This window comes from Corvus hawaiiensis, chromosome 5 (assembly GCF_020740725.1).
Source record: "Corvus hawaiiensis isolate bCorHaw1 chromosome 5, bCorHaw1.pri.cur, whole genome shotgun sequence".
NCBI lineage: Eukaryota > Metazoa > Chordata > Aves > Passeriformes > Corvidae > Corvus > Corvus hawaiiensis.
In genome coordinates this window covers 34,365,912-34,389,754 of record NC_063217.1, presented here as the reverse complement: position 1 = coordinate 34,389,754, position 23,843 = coordinate 34,365,912, and the positions used below count along the sequence as shown (strand labels likewise).

General features: G+C 37.4%; 1 protein-coding gene across 32 annotated transcripts in view; it reads left to right on the top strand.

The window, feature by feature from the left end:
- TENM3 (teneurin transmembrane protein 3) overlaps positions 1-23,843 on the top strand; it is a 1,328,112-nt gene that overhangs the window by 1,146,413 nt on the left and 157,856 nt on the right. For 22 of the 32 annotated variants that reach the window (XM_048302939.1, XM_048302936.1, XM_048302938.1 and 19 more), the window contains one exon: positions 4,922-5,131. The exons of the other annotated variants lie outside the window; for them this stretch is intronic. In XM_048302939.1, the coding sequence (XP_048158896.1) occupies positions 4,922-5,131 (210 nt within the window). The remainder of the gene's footprint in view (positions 1-4,921; positions 5,132-23,843) is intronic. 32 annotated transcript variants of the gene reach the window in all.

Genomic DNA, 23,843 nt, shown 5'->3' with positions numbered 1-23,843 from the left:
ATATCTCCTTTGAAAAATAGCTTCCTGTTGAATCAAGTGCACATATAAAAACAAGGACTTTTGCTTTTTAAATTACAGGCAAGAAAGTCAAAGCAGAACAACAGAATGTTTTGCTAGGTGGATATCAAAAGAAGCAGAATGGGGAGAAAATCAAAGGCTGTATTTTTGTGGGTTTTCTTAGTATGAAATATTCTTAGTGCTGTATGCCTCTAAGCTGTATGGAAAAAGTGTTGTAATCAATCTAATTGGCTTTTGTCATACTTAATGATTTTTATGATTTATAAATGCATTCATTAAGACTTCAATAAGAGATATTGCAAAATATATTTAAATTCCTTTCATTCTATGTAAGAAAAGAATTGGAAAGGAATATGCACATTATTTACAATTCCTCTAGAAAGTGTGTTAAGTATTTTTTTTTTTAATGTGTAGCTTATTCTATAAATGGCAGTATAGATAGCTCTCTCTCTTTTCACTTGGAATCAAAGGGGAGCTCACTGCAAAAATCTGCCAGTGCTGGATGAAGTTGTACAGAAATACGTGTCCCAGCTGGTTGGCCTAGGGTTCTTCTGAAAAATTGGCTTATAATGTAGCTGGCTCCATTTTCTCTGCAGACCATGTAACTTTGTGATGAGAAAGCAACAAAAGGAGGGCTGAGAAGAATAGCCATCCTTTATTGGATGAAGGGGGAAAATACAGTGACAAAGGATGAGGAGGACTCTGAGGTAACTTAATGCCTTCTTTGCCTCAGTCTTTAATAGTAAGACCACTTGTCCTCAAGGTCCCCAGCCCCCCTGAGCTGGAAGACAGGGATAGGGAGCAGAACGAAGCCCCTGTAATCCAAGAAGAAATAGTCAGTGACCTGCTGTGCAACTTGAACACCCACAAGTCTTTGAGGATCAACCCAAGGGTACTGAGGGAGCTGGCAGAAGAGCTCACCAAGTCACTTTCAATCATTTACCAGCAGCCATGGTTAAGCATGGATGTCCCAGGGAACCGGAAGTTGGCAAATGTGATGCTCATCTACAGGAAGGGCCAGAAGGAGGATCCAAGGAACTGCACACCTGTCAGCCTGACCTCAGTGCTGGGGAAGGTCATGGAGCAGATCATCTTGAGTGCCATCATGCAACATGTATGGGACAAACACAGGATCAGGCCCAGCCAGCATGGGTTTACAAAAGGCAGGTCCTGCTTGACCAACCTGGTCTCTTTCTATGACAAAGTGACTCACTTAGTGGATGAAGCAAAGGCAGTGGATGTTGTCTACCAAGACTTTAGTAAAGTTTTTGATACTTTCTCCCACAACATTCTCCTGGAGAAACTGGTTTCCCATGGTGTGGACAGTTGTATTCTTTGTTGGTATAAAACCTGTCTGGGTGGCCAGGACCAGAGAGTGGTGGTGAATGGAATTGTGTCCAGCTGGTGGCTGGTCAGTAGTTGAGTTTCCCAGGGCTCAGTACTGGGGCTAGTCCTGTTTGAATTTTTTATCAATGATGTGGAGGAGATTGAGTGTGCCCTCAGTCAGCTCACAGACAACACCAAGCTGGGGAGGAATATTGGTCTGCTGGGGGGTAGAAGGTTCCACAGAGGCATCTGCACAAGCTGGATCAATGGTCTGAGGCAAATTGTCTGAGGCTTAACAAGGCCAAGTACTGGGTCCTGTACTTGGATCACAGTTCCATGCAATGCTACCGGCTGGGAGAAGAGTGGGTGGAAAGCTGTCTGGCAGAAAAGGACCTGGAGGTGCTGGTCTACAGCTGGCTGAACATGAGCTAGCAGTGTGTCAGGAAGGTCTAGCTTGAATATTAGGAAAAATTTCTTCGCTGAGAGGATGATCAAAACTTGGAACGGGCTGCCTAGGGAAGTGGTTGAGACTGTGTTCCTGGAGGTGTTTAACAGATATGTGGATGTGGCACTTAGGGACATGGTTTAGTGGTGGACTTGGCAATGCTGAGTTAAAGGTTGGACTCAATGATCTTAAAGTTCTTTTCCAACGTAAATGATTCTATGATTTTAAGACCTGCCTGGCAGAATTAGGTTTATTTATAAAAAGTTGCATAATTTCCTGGTGGTGTTACAGCCCTAATCAAGTGATTTTTGCAGTAGCAGAGATCTATCCCTGCTGAGTGTAGTAGTGGGAGCTTTGCTAATATCCTCGCACTTCCACCCCACACCTGACACATGGTGTTTTCTGAGCTGAGAAATTCAGTAGGCCAGGGCACCCAAGTGATGCATGTTCTGGATGGCTACTCATCAGTGCAGTGCAGTGTCAACTAGCCATGTAGCACTGAGACGATTAATAGATTTGAATAAATGAGGGAATTTACAAAACAATTAAGGAACGTTGGCCATGACACACTTTCAGGCAACATGGTATTTTGTGTGATTATGATTTGTGCAATCAAGGCTCTGTTATGCCTGAAAGTTATTGAGTGTAAATTGAGAAGAAGCATATTGAGGAATGTTGTGTATAAAGTTTAAAGATACTACTAAGATGCTGATTTGCTTCAGACGGTACATATGCATATGTATATATATATATATATATATATATATATGCATATACATCTGGAACGCATTACTGTAGCTCTCCTCTCTAGTAAGAGAGGTCCAAAGTAAGTAAAGGAGATTTGTTCCAAGATTAAAAAATATATTACAAAAAACCCTGCTTTTTTTTTTTTTATTGGAACTATTCAAAAAATGAAATATAATGGCTACCTAAATCAATTTGAGTATATAATAAATAATCTATTAAATATTCCATCAAGAAATAACCACAAATTCAGGTTACTGAAGCAAGCAATGTGAAAAATCAAGGTGTAGCAAGAAAATTTGTTGGCATTTTATCTTGAACTAGAAAATGTGCCCACTCCCTACTTCTAAATTCACAAGTTGAGCCCTGTAAAATGTTGGTCCCCCATCCTTGTTATTTCCCTGATTATAAACCTTGGGTTTTACACAGAAGTTACCTGACTAATAGTAAGTGCTCACTTTCCTTCCAGGACCAAGCCTGCATCTTAAATTATAATAATATGTGTTGTGCTGTTCACTACAAGAAGAGGTAAATGATATGTGAAAGTATTAAGTAAATAGGTTGTGGTGAGGCTGTCATAGGTTTCTTCCCAGGGAAGCCAATTGGTTAGGCTTAGCAACATGTTTTAGAGATATTTAAAATACTATTATGGGATAAACTGAATATAAAAGAAAAATAATAATAATTAGCATGAGTCTAGCAGTGTACAAGGGAGGGATGGTAATTCAAGCTACTGGTGCCAGTATGATTTATTGTGTTAAACTTAACATTGAAAAGTGCAGCACTTCTCCAACATAACTATACAACTAAGTGCCATAAAACCAAATCATTACATTAACGCTGTCTGCATCATTAGTTGTTGTCTTCCCTGATGGGGGAGACATTCAGATTTTTGCCAGGAGAAAAAAGGAGGCGAATGGGACTTCATGCTTCTCAGTCTCCAGATAGGTGTTTATTAATTCTTATCTAAGGAGTACAAGCCACTGGCATGGCCTAGACATAGCACAGAGCAGAGAATGCAGCAAGAAGACAACTTACCAAGATCTCACAGCCTTTTTAAAGGTAAATTACCCAATGAAGGCTTAAAATGCAAGGTATTTTCACTTTTTTGCCAATGTCCAACAAGTTCCTAAATCATGTAGACAGGAACTACGGAATTCTTTATCCAATCATCCCAAACCACTATTGCTGCAAAATATGGAGTTAGTGAAGAAGGAGAAAGAAGCTTTTAACTACAACTTATCCTCCATTTTGAGGTTTTCTACTTCTATCTATTTAGTATGCAAATAGACCTAAAAACTCTAAATTTTTCACCCTGTGATAATCTCACATAGTATTCTATCACCTAATTCACACCATTGCAGATTCAAATTCTTCCCAGAGGCTAGGCAAATTTTCCCATGGACGAAGGTCAAAAACAGTCCTGTCCAGGGGGGTAAAACCTTTCAAAACAGGCAGAGAAATATTCTCTGCATTCTGGGTTCCCACATTACGTGATGAAAAAAAGCCCCTTTTCCTCTAAGTTAAATTCAGATTTATAGTTATGAATGATAACCATGCAGGTTAATCTAATTTTGTTTTTAACATAAATTATGTAATAAAGCTTCTTCATATTCTGGTACATTCCCCACCTACAGGCTACATAACACTATTCAAAAGTAATCCAACAGTCTTACTCTGAGTAAGATCTGTGCTCACTAAAGACTATGAAGAACCCATATATTCACAGGGTGGATTAGGTAACTCTCTCTGCTGCATTCTGGCCTAATTATTGTTTCATTGAAAGAATAAATGCATTGTTATGGTCTGTTGTAAGGCTTTATTTAAATCTGTCTTCCTCCATGATGACTTTAAGATACTTTCAAGATGCAGAAATGGGATGTAGTCATTGTGTATGCATGTTTTAAAACAACTTGTGCAGATGGACACAAGTTTGACAGGTGAAACATTTTGATAGGTTTTAAATAGCATATGTGTCTGAGAAACACTGCTGAAAACTAAAAGTTCTGTCAGAGTAACTCCTGTGGTAGAAATTTACAGCGGTGAGTTTCCCTGTATGTGTGAGCTTGGAAAACTGGTCCTGTTTGTCTCTGTGCCTGCATATCTGTATTATTTTCTTTCATTAGTAGATTTTAGACAGGAGTGTCCCACTGAAAGAAGCAATCTTGCAAGAAGCACTGTTCATTGATATATCAAGTCATGGCATTGTGTTATGGATTCTAAAGCATTTAAATCAGTTTATTTCAGGCAATTGTCATATTTTCTTTGTCCATCTTCTTTTCTTGTTTGAAGTAGATTATTTGCCTTTTGGTGGTACAAGAAATAAATTATTTGTTTTTCATATGATATCTTGACCCATATTTTAAATTCTTTTTATTTTTTTTATAGGTCCTCCCATGCCATCCTCCTCATCTAGTCCATCAGTTACTGAACATTTACACTCCCCTCCTCCATCACCCAATCTCCATGACAACCAGAGGTGGTTATTAAGTAATAATGCCAGCCAGCCAGTTCAGGACTCTGATACAGATGAGGACTATACTGCCGGCTCATTTCTAGTACAAACCGGTGCTAATCCAGTATCTGTCCCAGGTCATGGTAAGAAGAGGACACTTTGTCCATAGTTTAAATACCCTTTTATTTTCCATCCTCTTAAGAAATTGTCTAATAAAACTTAAATATATCAAAATGACTCTGTATTTTAAACTGGTTTTCCCTTAAATGCTGTAAATTGGTTTGGGGTTTTTTTTTACTGTAAGATAAGCAAGAGTAGAAAATAACTTCTAATATATAAAAGCTCATTGAAGTAATTTAACAGGCAATGCTTATGTGAAGCAATAGCTATTAATGGTTTATTATGAAATGTAATTTTTAGCAAGTGACTAACCTTTAGTTGTACTTTTTAAAGGGTAGGCTGAAGTTGGTTAAACTGTCATGATATTTAGCTTCAGAATAATGTAAAAGTTGTCTTTTACAACCTCATCAAGTTCAGCAGGTTCCAGCCGTTCCTTTCATTTCCTGAGGGAAGGAGAGCAGGATTTTTGTTCCTGGATAGGGCACTTGAGACTGATGAAAAAGCTCTAAAGGAGGAGAGCTGTGTGATGACAGGAGGCAGTGGTTGGCTTCTGAGATGTACGTTTCCATGTTTCTCTTCCTTCCAACCAGTATCAGTAAGCAAAAGGAGTGACATACTTGAAACACCAGTGTCTGCTTAAACGTCATGCCCAAAGAAATCCCTTTTTTTTCCTTTTTTCTTTTTGGTTTTTTTTTTGAGATGAGAAAATATATTAGCCATGGGTTTACATTTTTGTTGCATGAGATGACTGAACAGATGTCCTTGGTGTAGGCAGACTGGAAGAATAATTTTTTTAATTCACAGCCCTGCTCAGGTAGATCAGCAAATCTTGAAACAAGCCACTTCACATTCTAAGAACCATTTCTGTCTTTTGATTGTTAAAATTTCACCTACAGATGAACCACTAGAGGGAGTTTGGAGAAGTATTTTTCTTCAGATTGCACATCAGCTGGTTGGACAGAATTATTTTGCCAAGCAAAACACTAACTTTGAGCTTCTCTTCCTAACTTTGAGTGGAATTTTGGTTTTTTGTCTAAAAGGCCAGTCTGCTAAGAGCGGTCGTGTATGTGAATTTGACACATTTGGATTAAGATCTTTAAAATTAATAACGATAACTTTATTACTGCATGTTCAACTTGCTCAATATTTAATCTGTAAGGAACTCAAAAAAGTGGTCATGCATTGTCATAATCAGGGCATGTTACCTTTCTTTTATGTATAGGAATATGAAATCTGTTAGAAAATATATGCATTATCCAAAAGGTAGCCTGATCTAGTTCAATAAGTCGATATATTTAGATTACTATATCCTCTAACCCTTCATCTATAAATGAAAAATGCAAAAGCAAGAAAAAGCTGATAAAAATTTTGAATAGTTGGGATGATCTGCTTGCATCTCTTAGCCTCTTAGGAAGCGAGGAGGTCTTCATCATTCTTCTAGGTTTTAGTATTTTTGCTGCAACTGAAATTTTGAACAGTTGCTTTGCAGTGAGTTTACCAACCTTCAGGAATGTTCATTAATCTGTTTCATCTCAGACTAGCTAAATTAATTTCTCTGAACCCATGTCAAGTCTTGGTCTTTTAGCAGAACAACGTAAGAGGTGCTTTGATTGCAAGTAGGACAGGACTTAGCACCATGGTATATGTTGAGATGGTTGTTCTTTGTAAGACTTTTGCTAAGCAGGAGGAAAACCCAGCATATTCTGCAAGTATGTCTTCATTTTCCTTTTCCTTCTCTCTGCCCACTGTTCTCCCCTGTCTCCTTTATCTGTAGATGTCTGATATTCACCCTTCAGTGTATATATGTAGTAGAAGTGTTTGCCGTTCCTGCTGTCGAATGATCTTTCTCTCCACATGATTAGACTTGTTTTTAGAAATGCTTCAATTTGCTAACCATTTATACTGTATATATAGTGATCACCATAATTTAAGGCAGGCTTGTTGGTTTTCTGCTGGATAAGGAGAAGATCAGAGGTGTTCGGGTAGTGGACTTCCATTTCCACAATCGGCTGCAGGATCAGCGTTTGTGTTACTGGAGGAAAGATTTCTTTCACTCAGCACATACGTGACTATTGCTTGGATTATCTGTCTGATTTGCTTATGGCTGGCTTCTCATATCATATGCTGATGGCTTGTTGATGGGGAAAAAGTATGTTCTTTGTAAAACAGAGGAAAGCAGAATTTCGTAAGTTAGCTACAACTTTCTTCTACTTGATGATATACGCTGCTGTGTAGCATTGCATTCTAGTATGTGAATCTCTCCAAATCTACCCTATCAAGTAAATATCATTTAATTGGGGCCTTTAGTATGCTATTATTTGATTATTGCATTTTCTTTAGCTAAAATGGTAGTAATGCAGCATGTGTAGCTCTTTCACAGAGAGAAGGGGTTTTTTTCACCAGTTATTTTTTTTTCTCTTGCATCTTCACATAAACTTTCAATGCTATCTAATCTTAATGGGTTCAAAGTAAGTCCAGTGCCATATTCCAGATGCCTTTGTCCAGTGTTTATGTTGGCAGAGGGTGAGGGATCACTATTGAAGCATTTAGAGATAAAAAAGGTGCTGACTGAAAACAATTATATTATTGAACTGCTTTCAGTTATATTGACTTTATTTGAATAGCAAGTTGAATTAACATCTCCTTAGTCTATTCAAACATCAGATTGTTTTCCTTTAGAATGAGTTCATTTGATCAATGTAGTTTATTTGATTAGCTCACTCAAAATTTAAAGGATCTAAATATGTGTGTAGAATTATATTTATCTAAGATGTTGGGTTTGATTAGCTTGTTTTGTTAACCAATGGGAGTTAGCTTCCTTTTCTGGAATTACCTAAAAGAGAAAAGAGAACTAGTGAAATGAGTTATCAAATGCTTACCACATGAGAAGCTAAGGTCTTCATGGAGGTATTACTAGTAGCTTTAAAAATTCAGCTCAAGTGAGGACTATTGTGAACAGTTCAATAGGAATCATTTAATTTATCTTAAGAGCAGTGTGTTACTAAGTCATGAAATTCAGGAGGAGATAAATTTTAGGACCATCAGTCATAACTCTTCTTTTACATAGCATCTCTGATTAATTCTACTTCTTCTTCAGGGTACAGCTCAGTATATGGACTGTTCCAGCAGTCAGCCTATTTACCTACTGATATTAAAACAATTTATTTGCTATGGTTTTTGTTTTTAGAAAGAGCAGCAAAATGGTTTCTAAGAAATGGGGACATCTGAATACATATGCAGGAATTAAACACTTGCTTAAGTGAGAGGGAGAGTAGTGTGAAGTAGGAGCTGAGAGGAAAGGATTCTTGAATGTGATTGAGGTGGAGGGTTTCCTTATGTCATTAAGTCTGCTTATAAACAATAGAAGTAATATAATATCTGTATTTAAGCATCTTAATAAGTTTCTTAATCCTCTTCCATGAAAAGTTATAGATTAATCAGAATTTAGAGGGGAATTTATCGAAATTAGTAGCAGATTTTCTTTTAACACAGAATTTAATATAATGAGAAATACAGTGCTAAATTTTTAGTTTAAGCAGAGAGTATGAAGACAAGATATAGTTAATATTTAATGCTTACTACTGATAATGAAATTGAAGTGTCTGAGTTAGAAACTCAGGTTTGAGGATTTTTGACACCTAAATTGGAAATATTCTGGGACAACCATAAAATGAAAGATAGAGAGGAATGTATTTCACAGCAGCATTCATATAGTGCATTTGAACATCAAGGTTCTCGTGTTTCTTAATAACAGTTTGTGATGATAGTTTATCTAATGGGAAGATCTGAAAAAATTCAATATAATATAAACTGGTTTTCAGTTGTCCTTGATCAAGGATCTGCCAGGTAATGCACAATAAACAAGATTTTGCTCCAGCCACGTGGGAATTGCAGATTGATGGGCTTTTCAGTTCAAAATGGCTAAGCCTTCCTACAAATTTGGAAATCTAGAGCACAACTCTGAATTTAAACTTGTGAAAGAGAAAAAATAATGTAATAAAGCTGGTTGAATGAAAACATATTCGAACTCTCTGCATTAGGAGGTCTCGTTGTAGGACATGTCACTCTACAGACACCAAATGTTCTCTGGCATAATTCTCCTATAAATTAAAGACTTTAGTTCATGATGACTCATTAGAATTTGATGGGAGAGCTTATACAAATGTATCTGCCATACAGAAAGTATTGTTTTTATTATCCCACAATGTCAAGCTGAGGTCAGAACCTTCTGCTTTTGTACAAGTACCTGAGAGAATAAGTACCCAGTGCTCAAGCCTGGCACCAGTAAAGACTGTATATAACACATGTACAGAGCATAGGTGTGAATTTTATTAGGTGTTTGTTAGGGGTTTTTTACTCTTCAGATTTTCCCTCCATCTCTCATGTTTTATTTTTCTGCACAGATACCACAGTTCATGTATAACCAGCATAACTAAATAATCTGCCTTACTTCCGCCTTTTTCTTTTCACCAAAAGCAAAATGAAATGGAAATGTGATTGGAAGTACACACAGGGATTTGTGTTATAAGTTAGTGGAAGATGCAAGTGACTTTTAAGGCATCTTTTCTTCCCTTGCAGCTCCTGTGAGGGTGGGAAGAAGAAACTGAGATTTCCCCCTTCATACCCAACTGGCTTGTGAGAAGGTTGGAAATAATCTATGAATATTGAAAAGGCCCATGGCAAATTAAGTCTTAGCCGATGTGGAAGTACCTTGTGTGGCTTTCTGGTAGTCCTACTTTAGTGCCTACTAAACCCTTCCCAGTCCTTATTCCATCTCTGCCTTGCCACAGTTATTCCACAAAGGAAACTGCGTGTGCTGGTGAACTAGAACTTGGCAGCCAGGCTGTCACCCTCCATGTAATTTCACAGGAGGAGTTCTTTTGATTTCGTAGGATATCTTTAGTTGGAAGGGACCCACAAGGATCATCGAGCCCAACTCTTGAGTGAATGGCCCACACAGGGATTGAACCCACAACGTTGGCGTTATTAGCACCGTGCTCTAACGAACTGCATTTTAGTAGTTTGGATTATTGGGGAACAAAAGGAGGGGAAGGGGGCATGGGAGTGTTCTAGGACACAAGGAAACAAACATGAGGTCATGAGATTTAATGCTTAAAAGCTGTTTGGGCTGTTTTCAGTGAAATTTACTTTTTCTTTTCATCATTCTCAGAACTGGCAGTCATCTGGAATCTCTGAGGGTATCCACATGCCTTATTTTCATTGTTGTCTTACACATTGTTTAATGCGATTTTTATCTCAAATCTCATAATTCATGATAAATTAAGTTTTGTCATTGTTGTATCAGTACACACAATTTGTCGTGAGGTCTGGCACTGGCCCTCAGACACGTTACTTGAAAAATTAACTCAGACCTGTTTGTTTTGAAATAGTCTGTGATAATAAATTAGGACTAATAGTACAAACTAGGAGGAGTTGTATTGAAGAGCATCGTGGGGATATGCTATAATCTTGGTTTTATTTAACATCCTCATTAGTTATATGGATGAAGGAGTAAAAATGGCACTAAAAATTTACCAATGATACTAAATAGCAAGTGTTCTGAGTGCCAAATAGAGACAAAATGTTAATAGAAGAGGGCAAGGAAAGACCAGTAATTGTACAGCCAAAAACTAATAAAATGAAATTAGAACTGAAAAATATAAGCTGGTCTGAGATGTGGAGTATTCAGGAAAAATCTAAGGAGAAATGGTGATAGAGAGTTTTAATTAGGCATAGATCTACAACATGGTCTGACTCACGAGTTACAGTTTGAGCTGGTTATGCAAATATCTCAGCAAAGAGGAATTCCTAGACATACCATCAATGGAATATAAATTTGGAATTCAGGCATCTTGCTTTTTTAAAGTTCCTGTCAAATTATCTTACTGCTCTTTATTTTACTGTTCAGATATATTTGTATGAAAACAATTATGAGGTTAGAGGTATTACTATATGGGAATAGGTAAGAGATGAAACTTTGACTCAATATGTGGGTTAAGCAATAATTAATTGCTGGCAAAGGGAAGCTAATAACCAAAGATAGAATGGAACATGTTGCATTCAGTGTAGAGATACAATTAAAAGTAATAGGATGAAAATAAGGAAAGGGAAGATTAGGCACATTATCAGGAAAAACTGTTCAACAGTGAGCTACATTAAGATATCTTAAGTCTGTCCCAAGAAAGTGACAGAAGCTCTGTCACTTTGTAACATGAAATTAAAATAAATAGAAATGTAAGTCTTACTGGTGAGAACAAACCTACATTCAATTAGGAGAAGGCGGACTGAGATAACCTCCTGGAGCTTTTCTAGTAATACTTGTGTGCATTTTGAATCAGAGATACGTGAGTATGTAGTTTATGACAGAGATTTTTGTACTAAGCTATGGCTAAGTGTGTTATGCTGGCAGCCTGCATGTTGAAATGCATTGCCTGTTTAAATGTAACAGAAAATGACTTGTCCTGTAGCCCAGACTTCACGCTGAAGTTGTCCAGACCTTCCACAATACATCATTTGCAAAACAGCTGCTTTCCCTTCCCACGTGCTGGACCATTTTATATCCTGCAAAATTACAAAATAAGATTCCCAGCTCTCAGTGAAAACTGCCAATGTCTTCTGGGCATGTACATACTCATGTAAATATTTTGTAAGCAAAAATGTTGGATACCCACAAATTCACAAAGCCCATGATGCTGAATAGAGGTATTTGACAAGCTTTCTGTAAATACAGAATAAGTTCGTGTTATAAAAATACATGCTGACTTTTTTTCTCAGGCCAGAGACAGTTCTGTTTCAGCCAGTGTGTAGCAGTGCTTGCAGCCTTCCTCAGTAGCTACAGAAGCACGTAAATCTCTTATGGTCCAAAGTCAGACATTGCAGGAAGGCAAATATCTTTCAGGTACTACAGATCAACAGATTTATCTGTTCCACTTCCTTGGGGCAAATGTAGTTGCTTTAAAAACTTGAAAATTGTGTCTTGAATGCTAGCCAGTTTATTTTTTATCTCTTTTTGATATTTGATTTCAATTTCATGAATCCGTCTTTTCACCCTCTTTCATTGGTTTTTAAGCCAAACTTCTGTCAACATTGTTCTCTTAATGTACAAAAATGTACATTTGTTCAGTTTAATTAAGCATTCAGTCTGTTTGCCAAGAGCAAATTACAGTTCCCCAATCTCACCCTCACCCCTCCAAAATCAAATTTTGCTAAGTGGTGGGCAATTACTTCTCATATCTGATTGTTGTAAGTCATGTTTTGCTCCTAAGGGATTTTTGTAGTTTTCAATCTCTGTTACTTAATAGAAGAGCCAAGACCCAATTATTTCTCCTCAGACTGTGGCCTTTGTAGCCTTCAAAGAACAGTCTCCCCCACACCTCCTGTATCATTAGCTGCAAAATATCTTTCCAGAGATGATTTTGGCCTTTTCACAAATCAAAGGATTCAGAGTGACAAATTATCCATCTTATACTCGAATGCATGCCAGATGGGACAACCTGCCAACTGTGTATCATAGTGTGGATATGATCTGATGTAGAGACATTTTCTCCACTCCTCCTTCCCCATCAAAAATCATATTCAAAAAAATCATGCCGTTTAAGAAAATCTGTGAAGATAAATTCATTCTGAAATACAGTGAAACATAAAAGTAGAATATCATTTTATTGAAGGAAGAATGCTGTACCCAAATGTCAGCTCACTTGAAGTGAACTAATGTGTACTTGGCATGATAGATGAACCTAAGAGTCAAAAAATGCATCCCTCCCTCTTGCCAGTGCTTGCACACACATAGTTTCCTTTGACTGCTTGATTACAGAACAGACATTCCTAATTGCAAGATAAGGAGCTTGAATTTAAATTGTCACAGTTTAATGGAAGAATACTGAAGTAGCAGTCAGGAACGAGGATGTACTGCTCTTGTGTAGAGAGTAGGCTGTAGGAAATTTATGGTAGAAATTAATCTGTAATACAGAAGGTAAGAGGAGAAGGAAACAGTCACATAGAGAGTTTATTTTCATCATAAATTACAAAGCTGAGGACTTTGCCCAGGTACTGCTTATGCTGACTTCCAGAGGAGCAAATGTTATGCGAGCGCTAAGCAAATAACTTGTATGAGATCAGGGGCAGATGCAAGTGTGTCACATCATCACATCAAGCTCTTTTATTTTGATTTTTCATTCTTTTGTTTTGGGGAAAGGTCTAATATTTTTAACTCTGTACTGCAATGCAAAATCTTTTTTTAAAAGCCTTTTATTAGAAAGGGAGGGCTCAAGATCCTACACATGTTCCTATGTGCTCATCACTTGGTAGCAACAGTCTGAATTTACAGTTTTACAAGCCTTTCGTATCAGCTCTAATTCTCACTGAGCCTTGATGGATTTGTGAATACAAAAGTTCTTCCAGAAACATAAAATGAGTTGGAGGTTGTGAGGTTTTAATAAAATCTTGATATTTAAAATGTTTTTAATTTTTTAATACCTAGTTTATTCTATAGTTCCAATGATTTCTACAGATACTGTGCTTCTGAGGAATTGCTACTGGATTAAATGGAAGTTGCCAGTGGGGGGTTAATACAGAAATCAGGTCATTGTAATGCAACTGCAACATATGTTTTATTCTATAGTGTTGAAAAGTTCCTGTAGTGAAAAAAAATAGATCATTTGACAAAAATAAAAAAATTTTAATTTTTCTTCTCATTGCCTTTTGGTTTCCATTTGCACTCTGTTGTGAGTGGCTGTACATTGGAGGATCATGTTTCAGTGCTTTGAACATGTTGCTTGCTGAAAGTAAACAGGACTCTTGCAAATTCTGCTGGCAGATGCTTGTTGCAGTCTTTCATAGGAGAAACGCTAAGGATTTTGTGCTTGAGTCACTAAGCAAAAAAGAATAATGTGCATTGGATGACTGTGAGAACAGCTTATTTCAAAGTTGCGTACAAAAGGCTAAACATTTGTCACCTTTAACATCCTTTATCTTTTTAAATATTATCAATAGTTTTGATAGCTTAAGGACTGTGCTTAAACCATGTTTTTTCTGCTCTTCTCTCTCATACACAAAAGAATTCTCCATTTAGTATCTTTGTGTGTCTGACGAAGCATTGACATGAATGTATTTGTCACTAACCCATTTGGAGTACACAGGAGTAGTAACCCTGCTTTTTAAGGATGCAGAGATCTGACTAGAAGGCACATCAGCCTTCCTTTCTCATGCAAGGCCAAGGATTCCTATTGTCAGATGCAGTGGGCATGAAAGCAGCAATTTTACAGCACAAAAACTCCAATAACATTTACTGCGGTTGGCTGAGATTGCAATGCACACAGGCACTGCTCAGTCTTGGTTGCTTAAGCACCAGCTTCCCTTGGCTTTTTGCCAGCCTGCACGCTCCAGAGAGACAAGTCCTTTAAGGCGAAAGAGTTTTCCTTGTAACTTGCTGTGGGGTAAACAGACCATTCAGGCATAGTTTATTGCATTACATACTTGACTATGCATACTGGAATGCAGCAAAGTAATTGGTAGAATTATTTTAATTGTTAGAATTCATACGTACGAGATATGGTCTCTGAGCCGGGGGGGGAAGAAAAAAGTAAAGATGTTTCTGTCTGCTAAGTTGCTGATCATTTATTACAAAAGACTAAAAATACTCTCTCCATGGGAATTCTGTGTGTTTACACTAGTATGCCTGCTACAGTTACAGAAAACAGAATTAATTTGCCTCTTTATTGGTATTCTTCTCTTGAAGATAAATCCCATAACAGTTAGCAGCAAGATGCAGTGTCAAAGAACAGTTCTGTTTATGTAACGGGATACTTTGTTGTCATTAAAAAAAAACCCAAACAAAACAAAGTCCTCAATTTGAAAATACTGTAATTGCAGGATACTTGCAAATTAAAAGGAATTCAGTTACTGTAAATTTTGCCATCAGTCCACCTCATCTTTGTGTTGAAAGGTACTCTGTTTTGCAGTGATCAGCAGTAAGCTTATCCCATTGTTGCCATAACCTGGAGACTCCACATGAAATAGTCTCTTAAATATTACTTTGTATGCATTTCTTGAAGCTTCAATTTAACACTGCAGTAGCTATTCAAACAACATACAATGGAATTTATTTGTAATAAAGCATGTATATCTGAATATACAGGAGGCTGACTTGGCTGTCAGCTGCTGCTGGCTGAGTCTTTTGGTTCATTCAGAAAGGTTCAAAGCAGAGTAAAGCTTTCCCTTGATTTTGTTGCTTGTAGCTGGTGTAAGGGGGCTTGTTTTTCTGCTCATTCTGAAATGCAAAGACCACAAGGGGTTTTTGTTGAATGCTCCCTTCTCCGTGGCATCCTACAGTGTGTTCAGGAAAGCTTTAAAATGCTGTCTGTGGCATTTCTTGAGTCTCTGGGTTACTTTCTGGTAGCTTGTCCTCTGGTGAGTGGTGAGAAGGCGAGGATAGAGGTGACCTTGCACTCCTATCTCTGTGTACACCAGCTTCGAAATTGCTTCAGAAAGTAAGTGAAGCACTTCTAATGAATTGCGCTTTTGGTTCTTTGAATCTGCACAGCGTCTCCATCAGGTTTTTACAGCTGGACTCTTCCTGTAATTGCTACTGGGGTGAGATGCACAACATGGGGTTTTGAAGCTAAGTACTTATATTGTTTTACTGGCCAAAAATACATAACATAGAGGGAGCGACAGACTTCATGAAATTCACACTTATATATCTTCATGTTCCTCACCCCTTTCTGACATGCTGCTGATTTGCCAGCAGGCACTCTAGATGGGGATTAAAGAAATGGAAAAGCTGAAAGATACAGTTTCTTAAAGCAGCCGTATATTAGTAAAGAATTTGTTTGTTATGAATGTGTGATACTTGTCCAAAGATCTGTTTATTTTTATTGGTACTGAAAAATTGGAAAGAAGCACTTCATCGTTTTAATCTTGATGACATCAGAATATAGAGTAATGCTCAGAAAAAAAGTATCCACCATTAGAAACAATAATTGATGCCTCATAATTTTCAATTTCCAAGTGCTTTAGATCTTAATGTGCCTTCAGGTATGCAGGATTTTTAGCATATTTACCTGTCTAATTAAAAAATAATAGGTCTAATGGTCTTCAAGTCTTCTTTGTGCATTTTTCAAGCAATACAGTATGAAGTGTTACTTACTCCTTGTAATGTACGGTTCTCAAAATTTCAAAATTCCCTGCAGTATTTTTCTCAGATGTCCTTCCTGATCTATTTCCTCAAGGCCTTTAATCGGTGGTGTGTAATATGGAATGTTTTTCTGTTTGTTTATAGTTTTGTATGAATAACTCAAAATAATTGGCATCAGAATGCACCACAGCATCATGTATGGATCTCTTCCTCGCTCAAGTTGAATTATTTCTTATTTTAGTCTACTCTCCTATTTAAAAGTCTTTGTTGTCTCTCCTAATTGTAGTGAATTCTGGCTGTTGTATACCTAAGCCAGTAAACAGGAAGGCAGAGATGGAGGATGGATTAGATATTTTTAAAACTCCTTTCTAGCTTCCAGAAAGCCCTCCAGAATAAACTGCTTTGCAAGCCTTCTGGACTGGAGGCCCTGAGGGACATTCCTAGGCAGAGTGGAGGAATCAGCCAGTGTACTTGCATTGTTTTGAGCCTGAAAGGGAAATTCATCCTTCCCCTATTAGAGATTTATACTGTTAGCTAGATATTTAAAATTCCTGGTTTTCTAGAGAAAGACCAGCAGAATAACAACCAAGTAAAACAGTACAGCCTGCCCACAATCATCTAGTTGCTTCATCATTAGTAATACTCAGATCAACATTTCTGTTAAATAAATTTTTCTGCAAGTTCTTTCGAAACAGTCTTGAGCTTTGGGTGCAGCTTTGCTTCATTATATTATAATAACTTTCTATGATCATGGCCACAACAGACCAGGTTTTTTTCCCCTTTGCATATATAAAATTGCTTGAGAGACAGTTAAAATTCAAACTAGTAAAGAATGAAATACACTTAGGCATTTAAACTACGTATCTCTAAAAGCAAGTACCCTGTAGTACCAGTTTTGTGTTAGGGGAGTTGGGGAAGCATCCATATCCTTCATGCATGCTTTAGCAATGTTGATGTTCTTGTATGGTGTGCTGGCCCAGATTTAATCTGTTCTGTCATATCTTAGGAGCAGACAGTGACTATAAATTTTGCACCTGGAATCTTAAGCTACCACATATTTATGTATTTTTGAGTGATGGATAGGATTCTGCTTCTACAAAAAGTTCAAGAAATTTGAAGGCAGAAAGAAAATCAAGAGAATGATTGTTTGGGGCGGTTATGTGTATTGTTAGTAGTATATAATTTTTCTGTGACACTAATCCTGAAATAATCAAATGTGAATACTAAATAATCTATAAACAATGCACTAACCTTTCATCTTAGTGATGATGATTAGTGACTCTCAGCTTGCACAAGTGTAAATAATGTCGTATATCCTGGCAGAATTAAGTTGTCATTAATATTTGCATATATTTCTGTTTCTTGTTACTGCATTCCCATGATTACAACAGAACTGAAAATGTATTTAAAGAAATGTGAAAAGCATATTCCTGTGGTTACAAAGACTTGAACAATTCAGTGGCATTTGCAGACAGCCTTTGGGAAAACCTCGTAAGAGATATTGAAGTACAGGAACCTCGAGATACAGTGCTCTTTCACTGCTGCATCAGTGCTGCTCTTTGATTCTTTTGGAGATGTTGAGTAGCAAAGGAAAAAAATGATAGCAGATGCAGTATTTCCACCACTCAAAAACATGCTCTCTAACGTAAGTACCAGACAGCTCCTTTGCCATGATTTCTGCCTCCAAGTGCAAAGCTCTGTTGCTTTGTGGGTTGACAGCCCTAAAATGGTGTGCTGTTTCCATTACACTGGCTGACTCTCAGAAGGGAAGGAGGTTACCCCTTGCCATAACTGTCTGTTAATAGTGACCGTGAGATACGAGCGAAGCCAAGTGGTGATGCAGCAAAGCCTCTGATTTGAGCACATTAGAAAACTAGATCCCTTTTTCTTGATGTATTTGCTGTTTGCCCTGGTAGGAATAAAGGTTTCCATTGCTGCTGTGGAATATCAGTAGGAAACTGAGGAAGGGAGACTGCTCATCTGCACCCCGTATCAATTTCTGATGTTGTTCAGAGGTCTTAACTGAGGAGCAGGCATGAATCCCCCATTCCACCAGAAGCATATGCAGCTGATTAGGGGACAATTTTTTCTAACACCACACATCATTTTGGGGAAAAAAGGCAGGGAGATGTTCTTTTCAGGCTCTTTCTGAGCCAAACTGCTGGTAGCCACCTTGAGGCAAAGCAGGAAAGAAATGAGTGTAGATGAGAAAGTAGAGATTGTCATGGACTCCTCTGCCTTTAACTTCATCCTTCATGACTCATCTGTTTAATGCTCCTTAAGCAGTCAAAAGTGCTGAGGAATGCCATATAGTCAAATCTACAATACAACAGATGCAAACAGGCACAAGCCTTTTACTCCCTGAAGTGACCTGTATGCATGGATGTGATTTTTTTTTTTTTTTTTTTTTTTTTTTTTTTTTTGCCTTTTCCTTTTCATTCTTTGGAGAGGTTGGGTATTGGATTTTTTTCCTCTTGTTCCATCTTAGTTTTAATCCTTCTTATTCTTTAAGTGTGCTCTTTTAATTTCCTCCTTTCCCTCTTTTTGCCCTCTTCTTTGAAAGCATCTTTTTCTTATTGATTGTCATTTAACCTTTATTAGACCATACCATGCTGCTCCATCCTAGTTACTACTTTCTCTTTTATCCTTTTTTTTTCCTCTTTTTTAATGGACTCTTTTCATATCATTCTCTCCTTGTTCAGGCTTCCTACATCCCCTTCCTCATTCTCTTTGTTGTTCTCTCCATGGGACAGGTATATCTCATGAAAAGGTGCTTTGTTCAGAATGTATCTGCCTTGGGGCAGCTGTTTAATGAAAAAATCAGCTTTCCATCCCATGCTTCTATCCCTCTGAAGCCCGACGCAATAAATGCCAATTACAGTTCTACATAATTAAAATAACCATGTCATATTTCTTTTTTAATATTAGTGTCTTCACATTAAAGGAATGGAATGCTATGCAACGTGTATGTTTTTTGAAACAAAAAAATAACAATTTTGCTTCTAATCCATATTTACAACACTTGTTATCTAAAATTTTCTTTAACCCTTCTTTTCTGTTCTGAGAATAGTCCAGCCATCTGTAGAAGGGTCAGCAAAAACACAAACATGAATACTTAGAAGTGTAGTTCCTTTATAATTGGGGATGAAAACTAACATCCTGCCTGCTTCTGATCCTTCTTTTCCTGTTGTGGCAGGAAAGCTATTAGAAGAGATGAAAATTGATCAAAAAAAACCACGTGGTCTTTTCTCTTGATGGCTGCTTTGGCTGTTGGGAGAATTTGCAGCTGCAGAGAGGCCAGAAGATAGAGGAAAAGTATCAATCTCATGAGGTTTTAAGAGGGCAGGATAATCTTAACCTTTTGGGTGCTAGGCTACTTGTCTGCCCCAGGGAACTGAGATGTTCCTGAATACCTTAATAGCCTTACAAGAGGATTAAAAACAGAAATGAAGGAGACATTGGTACTGGTAATGGTACTAATTTGCCCAAATGTGACCATTTCTGCTATAGAGCAGCTGTTTTCAGACTTCTTGGTTAGATGCTCCCACTTGACCTGAAATGTCAGAGTCTTTAATGTGTGAATTTGAGATGAAGTGGCTCTTTACAGTCACTATGTGAAAGTTAACATCTGGATTTGTGCTTTTCTCTGACCATTTTCTCCATCTTTTTTATTTCTACTTTATAGTTTTGTATGCCTGCTGTTAACACACAATATTGTGCAAATGGCTAGGTTTTACTAGCTGAAGCTAACAATTGGTGCAGAAGCAAATCTGTTCTAGAAATAAAGATCTTACTCCCCCCAAATGTTGATAATATTATTAGATTATATTTTAAAATCCATATATCTAACAGACAAATGTCAAGTTTGGAATTCCAAATTTCTCTGAAGACATTAATAAATGCATTACTGAAAGCAGTATTAGGAACTGTGTTCTCTATTGTGTTTCATGCTCACTTCATCCCATTAGAGAAAGTATTTTTGTTCAAGAGGTGAGAGGCAGTCAGCAAGCAGGACTTAAGCAGCAGTGCTGTGTATAAGAATGCTTTTTGCATAAGTGGAAGGATCATAATATTAGAGTGGCATCAGGATATGACTTCAGTGACAGTGACATGGTTGTGTCTGCATGTGAGATGAATGATTAACTGTTGGACAAAGGATAAAAGAGTTTAAAAGCGCTGGAAAAAAGCCACGCAGCATTTTATCTACCGTATGGAAGCTTTTACCAAAAAAAAAATAAATAAATAACCTGTCTGGACACGCGCCACTGCCTTGGTGACTCTCACATCGCACACGAGCGAGATCACACCTGAGGGTGCTTTCCACCCTGAAGGAATGTGTGTCCTCAGAGAAAGCTTAGTAGTTAGTTTCGTCCAGCAATTAATTCAGAAGTTACCCCCCAGCACCCCAGCTGGCTGTCCAGCAGCGTCCGAGGGGCCTGGCGTGCCTTGCCGGCCGCCCCGGGCGCGCAGTGCCCTCGGCCGCACACCCTGCAGAGCAGCCCTCCGCCGGTGTTGCTGCTTTCCAGAGGGCTCCGCGGTCACGGGGGATGAGCTGCCCTTGTCATGCCGAGTGGATGAACGTCTGCGGCATGGATAAGCAATCCAGGGTCTCTTCCAATGCTCTAGTTGTGTGGTTGGGACCAGTGTAGTTTAAAGGAAAGAAAATACGGGTAGTAAAGTTCTGAGGCACCCTGCATGATGGTCAATGGGGAAGAACACTCCAAACAACAACAAAAAAATCCAGAATTGCTCTTTGAAGAAAATTTCACCAACAAGATAGCTACTGCTTTTATGTCCTAGGACAGAAGTTCCTCTTGGGTGCCATTGTCTTTCCCTTGTCAGTCTTTTTTCTCAATTTTGTTTTAAACATCTTTCACCATCCTTTCTTCAGTATTTTATCATTCTCTTGTATGCTAGTAGAAACATCTTTGACATGTCTGGGCGCTTGTGTCTGCATATTTGCCATTGTGCTTTGTTTTTTTCCTTTCCCAGATGTTTGCATTTTTAAGGGATTTCTTTGCATAGAGGTATTATTTGTCTTTTTTTTTTTTTTTTTTTTTAAAGTAAGGAGGGGAATACCAAAATTGTTTTTCTTAAGGCACAAGGAAATTAGCTTACAATTTTTTTAATCTGCTGTCATATTTTAGAAACTTACAAGAATTTTACCTGTGATTATATTATCCGTTTATCAGTCCAGTAATTTCTCCATCATATTTCTCAACCACATGTTCGTACATTCAGCATGACATTATTACATGAATGGTGCAATAAAATACTGTGCAACAGAACAAAGTGAATTACCCAAGGTATATTAAAATTTACAATGAATCACATAAAAAACTGTGGGGAAAAAAAAAGAAAAAAACCCAGAATGGGTTTCACGTTATTATAATCCCTCAAATCTGTATGGCCCTTTAATTTTTTTTTAGTTACATATATTTTATTCTGTAGTTTTCTTATTCACTATATGGAAAGCAGACACTGACTCTACAGAAGTAACTACCTTGTAAAGGAAAGACTTTACAAGAATGTAATTTCTGTTCGTTAATATAACATTTTGAACTGATTAATGAGACCAATATAATTTTGTATCTCAGAACTAATAGCTTGAGTTATTTTTTTCAAAATTGTTCATATTTTATTGGCTGTTTATTTTCTATTACATTGCTTTTGAGATTTATGGAAAGTACTTGTAATTATCATGTCCTTCATTTGATGCAATGAATATATTTTACTGGACAGCTTTATGCATTCAGTGTTATATTTTTTGTTTTGCAGCTGAAGACAAATTTCCTAATTGCTCTTGTGCGTGTAGTTGTTTTGAGGTCTTTTTCTAAGCTGCTGTGATTTTTGCATTTACATGTTAGTCTATGATTTTACAAGTTAAAAGTCTCAAGCAAACTCTTATTAGCTACTCTTGTAGCTTTGAAACTTGACATTGCACCATATAGTTTCAATTGAATTTTAAATAATAATTTCTAGGTCAAAATCCAGTAGTTGTTAGTACAGAAACAAAATGTTTGTGGAAACTTTTCCAAACTGTTAATTGAAATTTCCGTACTGCTAAGAGCAAAAGCAAGAAATGAATATTTTTCTGCCTGGGGCTTTTGTGGTCATATACCATAGAGATAGGAGCTGTATACAAATTTAACTTTGTCTTTTATAGACAGCACTTTGTGTTTAGTCTGAACCCAATGATTTTAAAACTTCATTGGAGAAATCATTTTTCTCTTGCAAGTAATAAACATGCCACATCCTTAAAGACAAAGTGTGAGACATAGCTGTAATTGCTCAGTTTTGGTGCCAAGAATAAGTGGTTTGAAGAAAGCTTAGCACCCTTTTCCCTAGGGAGATGTAAATTATCACAGGCAACACCAGACACAGTAACTTCTCACTTGTGTGCTAGTAGACAAGTAAGAACATGTCACAAGTATAAAAGATATTCCTAAAGTAATAAAATGTATTTCTGACATGTATTTATATTTTTCTTAACAGTAAGTTTGTATTATATGCACAAATACCTAGAGTATGGTGTAAAATATTCATATTCCAAGAGCTGTAACAGTGCTGCCAGTACCAAACACAATATGATTTGTTCTTTATTCTCTAAGAGCAGATGTGTTTCCTAGAGCTGTGCTCCTCACAGTGTTCCTATGTGAATACAAAAAGAATTGGGGGTGAAGAGGAACCTTATTACTGTAGTAGTAGTAGTGAGACTGAACCTAGTAAGTACTTTTCTTGAATGTTCTTTCTTGATGTTTACTTTTCAAATAAGATTTTATTTGCTCAGTAATGATTCTTGTGTGTGAGTTTCCACCAAAAAAAAGGTAAGTAAATACAGTAGAGGAATGGTGGATATGGTTAAGCTCAGGCCTTAATGAAATGGCCTAATTGATAGACACTGAGGATACTTTAAACAGGGACAAACCCATCTGCATAGAAACTAGTCTGCTTTTCTCTCTTGTTCTGTGTGCACAAACTGGAAAACTCGAAGTGCATCTCTGTTTAGTGAAAGTTGTTTCTGATGTAGAAGGGACACGTACCAACTAGTGTTGACTTCTGTGGCTTAAGTACCAGTAACCAGAATTACTCTGGTTTTATCAGGAGGAAGAAACTGTTATAAAGCTTTTTAAAACTACTGGTATTAGAAAAAGCCTCCACCATTAAACAAACTACTGAGCACTAGCTCTAGGGGGAGTAAATCTTTGCCTATGTTCAGCAAAGATCTGTACCAAGTACAATGCAGTTTGGAGTATCTGGAGAGTTTATCTTGTCGGAAGAGTTCACACATCCTGTTGTACACAAGCCTGATGAATTGACCAGCTGGGACTATGAAAGCTGACATGAGATTAGCTGTACATGTAACTGTTATAGAAAATGACCTGGCATGAGCAGCAGCACATCAGCCATCAAATTTCTTTCTTGGGATTTACTAAAGAAAAGGTAGCATAATCTCTCACTTCAGTATATGAGTCATTTATTTTGATGGCCCAAACAATTTTCATCTGTATTCTCATAGTGTGAGGAATATTCAGTAGCGCCTCCATGGCCTACGTTTGGGTGAGGATTGAATATAAACAGTCATAAAGCAGGAGTCATGC